General features: G+C 30.9%; 1 protein-coding gene across 1 annotated transcript; it reads right to left on the bottom strand.

Moving 5' to 3' along the window:
- Positions 1-763: 763 nt before the first annotated feature.
- Smp_203790 (uncharacterized protein) lies at positions 764-1,153 on the bottom strand (the record flags this gene model as incomplete). The annotated part of the gene is made up of 1 exon (XM_018789717.1): positions 764-1,153. One exon carries the CDS (start codon positions 1,151-1,153, stop codon positions 764-766), a length of 390 nt encoding a protein of 129 aa, XP_018655132.1.
- Positions 1,154-5,525: the final 4,372 nt, after the last annotated feature.

The following is a 5,525-nucleotide window of genomic DNA, read 5'->3' as shown; positions in this document are numbered from 1 at the left end:
CTAAAATTTAAATGAATAAAATTCAAAGATCATACATTGAGTTCATTAGGGTTTCAGATCGTTTTCCATCATTTTTACTTTTATTCACGTTTTATGAATTGTCACATCTAAAATTTTGCTATTAATGGAAGTAGTCTACTTTTTTCATTTCTGAAGGTCAATCTTATAAACAATGGAACTTTTCAACTGAATCATGAAGATTTTACATTATTCAATGACTGGCTGATAATAGAAATACTTTTGTCTTATTTTCAGCATTGATTCAATTATATCAAACAAGTTTTCAGCTTAGTCACTAAAACTGAATATTAACGTTTCGTGAAATTAATAAAATATTTCGAAAGTATAATCATAACTTATGTCAGAACAAAAGCACTTATTAGTTGTTACGTTTAACGAGATTACGACAATACCTAAACTAGAGAACGGAACAAAGTCAGCAACACAATAACAAGACAAGCTAAACTGTTGACTGGGCCCCAGCCCTGCTAATTGAAGGGAGAAGATCAGATTCAGCTGAGGGAAAAGTATATTCCACAAGAAATCGGAAGCACGAACGAACGAGTACACAACTGAAGTGTATATATACGGTATTGAAATATCTTTGAGGAACACCACAAAATAGCGTATAAAAAGAGGAAACGAACTAATTACATTTAGGGTCCTTCCAAGTGGGAAATACAATCCGAAAGTAAAGATGAGCACTTTTGGAAAGGAAATAAGGAATTTAAATTTTCAAATTAAAATCACACAAATAAGACGTTTACAAAGTGGTTTCTTGGGATCTTCCCTTTTTTAATAGGATATTTTCTTGAAGTTCACTTGAATTTTGACCGTTTGTTGCCGTTGTCGAAGTGACCACTTTATGGGACGTAGATCGAATTGTTGTTGCACTTTTTCTTGTGTAGGGACTGTGGGTAAGTTGAAGGTATCCAGAAGAATTTTGGGCGGGAGATTTCTGTTTCTTGATAGGCGATCTGGGCTCAATCTTTACCATAACACTAATCAAATTACCTCCTTCGTCTAATCGGTTGTGAGTATCCGATAGGTGTTCTAAGGCCATTTCTCCAACATACAAATTTAATATGCGGCTTCTAATCCCTATGGAAATGAGAATCTCGCACCACATAATGGCTGCACATCGTCCTTTCATAAGTTCTGATAGGGCTCTTTGACGATTCAAGTGTTTGGAACGCTACTCGATACAATGTATTCAAGAACATATAATCCGTGTCCGTGACTATGTGAGAAATGATAAAGCTTGTATTTTGTGCATTACTATCGTCCATAATTTAATGAAAAGTTGCTCTGTAGACAGGTCCTTACATTTCATATCAATTTTAAGAAATAAATAACCAATTATTACTCATTTAAAAGTAGTCATTTTATTTGACGAAACGTAATGAAAAATTTTTTAGAATGGGATAAGAAATGGTGTGAAAAAAATAATTACAAAAAAATATATGAAAGTCACTGTGCGTTTGATAATATTCTTCAAGCACGATTACTTCTAAAAGGGTAGAAAAATATTTAATTTACTCCTGACAAAAGTAACCAATCAGATATCAGTGAATAAAATTACTTGACTGTGATTGGTAGGATTTAACAATTCATTGAAAATTGCGCTCATTATAACCAGGTGATAAACTGATATTTCAGTTAAAATAAGTTATATCGACTGCACAAATTATATAATTAATTAATGAGAGCAGGATTGTCCACAATTAAAGCTTTAAGTGAGAATACCTTTCTTCAGGATATTTGATTTTGCTTCAATAGACACCACATAATAGAAATCATACGAAGTAAGTCAACATCATTTGGAAAATGGCTAGAACAATAACGGTAATATTTTAATATGATAGCAAGTGACGATTTGATTGGACTTATCAAGTAACTAAAATAGTTATTTTTTTTATCAAACTACATTGCATGTTTATTGGTGTTGAAGAATATGATTCGTCAAATTATTACTTACTGGTTCAACAACAGTTAAATCGAGAACTAAGTTGTTGTATATGCTATTTATGTCGACAAACAAAAGTAGTATGTAACACCAATCAGAAGTGGAATTCCTGGCAGTAGAAGATTGAGAATATTGAATTGAAGAGAACAGAAATGTAAACAGAGAGTAATTTTAATAACGACAGGAGTGAATGAACGAAGAGGTTTGTAAAAGACACTTGATGGAAGATGTATAAATTAAGTACTTAATGTATTCCTTTCGTATTTCACCCAGAATTTCTGTATTTTCTTATTGAATAATAAATTGGTCTTTCCCACTTGAGTTCTCGTTTAAAATAAAGCTATCAAATAATACAGTTTTGTCCATTATATATATGTCCAATAATATTAGGAAGCATTCTCAAGTCATTCTGAACTAGACAATTTGAATTCTAATGTACCATTATTAGATTATTAAGACGACTTAAGTAGATCAAGTCATGTAACCGTATTGAACTGTACAAACATTTTAATTCCACTTTCAGAAACCAATGATCAGTTGATTATAAATGGAAGTGCATTCCATGTTCATCTGAACTATTTTTGAAAGTCGAAATAATCATTTACTGTACAAAGATGCATCATTATTATTACTGACAAATAAATTTGATTGACTTTAACTGACTCTTTACCTTTCATATAGGTTAGAAATGGAAATTGATCGAATGTTCAAATCTATGATTCATTAATAAAGTAAACATATTCGTTTTGTTTGGTGGGTTATCACTTTAATTTATAGCTATTATGTGTTTAGACAATCTTAGGTTGCAATGTACTACTAGTATTAGTTTCATTTCAATACAGATAACCTATTGATGAAATTGTATGATTTGACTCGTCTTTTTATCCTCAAATTTTCAAACATCACTACCCATGTGTGTCTGTCCAGAAGAGATAACTTGAATCAACTATTCAAAGTAAGATATGTATTAGTAGAATCTAGTGGTTAACAGTATTCCTCGATTTGTAATGTATGCATTTTTATACATTTTTTGGCAGGAGGTAGAAGAATCAAATTTCTCTAGTTTTTGGTATTTCTATAGTGTTTAATGCTGAGTTTGAGTTACTATGATTATATGAGAAGGTACGTAGGTAAATCCAGATGATGAATTTGTAATAAAAAAAATTAAATACATGCCAAATACAACTCAATGATGATTTCATTATCCATGACTACTACTCTTTAACGACTAGAATAGTAATATCATCATAGTAATTATCAAATATAACTTAATTTTAAGGAGGAACAATGTATTTGTAAAGTGTCAGCGAATGAATTTGAAGCACATTCAACATTTCGATTGGATTTACTCCAAACTCATTCGCTGAGATTTTACAAATACATTCTTTCTCTTAAGTGTCTCAAATCAACTAGGCGCCCAAATACTGTGAAACTATTCTATCAAATTTAGACGAACGTTCTTATATAACTTAATTTTATTCTGTAACTGATGACAAAAAAGGGAATTATTCATATCATTCCACATTATTTAGATCACTAACCAATGATATCAGGATTTAACGGCATATATCTTGGAAAGCTGAATGAAATATAAAAATGGCAGTCACAATAACTAACAAATGACACTCGTTTCATTTTATATAAGCTTAGAGATGTAAACTATCAAATAGTTTTAAAAATGGAAATAAATATTCAGGTAGTGATTCAGTTTCATGATTTCCACACATTGTATTCTATCAACCTTCAGCGTCTTCTCCTAATTTCCTCTTCAGCTGGCTGTTTGTTTGTTCTCTGCCATAGTGGGTTGTTGCTGATGGTATCCGACCAATGGATCTGGAGTATCTTACGTGTACATCTGTTTATAACTACTGTACATTTTGATGACGGTTGTTGTAGTTCTCCAAGTTTGAGCTCCGTACAATAGAACTGTCTCGGTTATTGGATCCTATTTAGATTTCATGCTGTATTGCACTGAATAGTCTAAATTATAAAGAAATAGCGATACGGTACATGGTGTTTTGTACCAATTCACAAGATGACGTTGGTCTGTTCTGAAAGTAATTTGTAAACATCATAGTTCATCGGTCAATATACAAATGTATTATCTTGATTTGTAAGTGTGAGAGTACTTTTTACTAACAGGTGTGCAAATAAAAGGAGAACTAAGTCTCCATCATTGATCGTTAGTACTATTGATGGCATAAATAATACTTTGAATAAAACAAAAATCTGGGGCACAAAGAATTAATAAGGTTAAATGGTTTAATGACAATTTGTTCAACCCTGGAGGCTTACTTCAATCACATATTTGATGATGACTGAGGAGATGATTAATTGAAGGGGATCAAGTGTTGTGAGTAAATAAATTAATTGATTTTATCAACTTGAAATATGTAACAGAAACTATACTTATGAAATAAAGCAAAAGATGCAAAACAGATGAAGAGGAAAAAGAGAACATGAGAATTGTTGGAAAAAAAGCTGAGAAATTTGTTGGTATTGATGATAATGACGATGTGAATGAAGTGGAGTTAAATTAAAGGATTTTGAATAAAATCGAAAAACTACCCTGAATAAATTGAAATTGAAGGCGGTGTAGAAGAAGAAGAAAGGGATGCAATGTTCACTGAATTGTATGCAAACAAAACTAATAATGGAACAGTTGGCTTAAAATTCCACACCTGTGAAAGCAATATAATCAACTTCTTTGATTGGCTCTTATTCAGTAGTTATAATAACTGCCTTTGTTTAATTAATAATTCAAAGTTAATTGGATACGTACATGTGTCGAACATTCCCTTTTAACAACAACAGCAAAGTGTTAATAAATAAGAATGTGATAAAGAAAAAAACGGAAAGAGAGAAGCGTTAAAAGAAAAGGTCAAATTGGGTGAAATATTTAACTGCTTTCATATTTATATATAAAATATACTGTATTTAAAAAGTGATTAAGTGTAAGCTTACATCATACATTAACTCAAAATTTTCATTAGTATACACAGAGATTTATGTTTCTATTGTTGTTCTGCATCCTTAATTCACTAGAGTAAGTGATACCTAAAAGTTAGCCTAATGTTACCTCTATGATAGTTATGGCAATAATCATGATGATACTAATAAGATTACTGACAATAATAATAATAGCTATTGTTACCAATTATCAATAGATTAAACTCAAACTTCCTTCATCAGTTTATTAAAAGTAATTTCTCATTCTATTCAATTACTTTTAGCAGCAACTAGAGAACATTGAAAGTTGTGGTTTATCTGTCTCGTAAATTTCTAGTCCAATGTTCCATCCTCAAAGTTATTTTTAAAATTACAATCAAAGAAGTCTTGATAAAATGATTCACAAATATTTGTTATCGTTCACTCATTCTATTGAAATCTCATAATCCATTTGCCTGACATCATTGAGAAACTTGAGATTATCTATATTCGATCCGATCAAACATAGACGATGTGGACTGCTAAAATGTTTTGAAGAGAGTGTTTTACTCTGTAATTGATAAACAATGACGTATTTTGCAATCTGTCACTAGTTCGAATCTGTAATGAT

This window comes from Schistosoma mansoni, chromosome W (assembly GCF_000237925.1).
Source record: "Schistosoma mansoni strain Puerto Rico chromosome W, complete genome".
In the NCBI taxonomy this organism is placed as follows: Eukaryota; Metazoa; Platyhelminthes; class Trematoda; order Strigeidida; family Schistosomatidae; genus Schistosoma; species Schistosoma mansoni.
The sequence above is the reverse complement of the archived record's forward strand: the minus strand, read 5'-3'. Positions and strand labels throughout refer to the sequence as shown.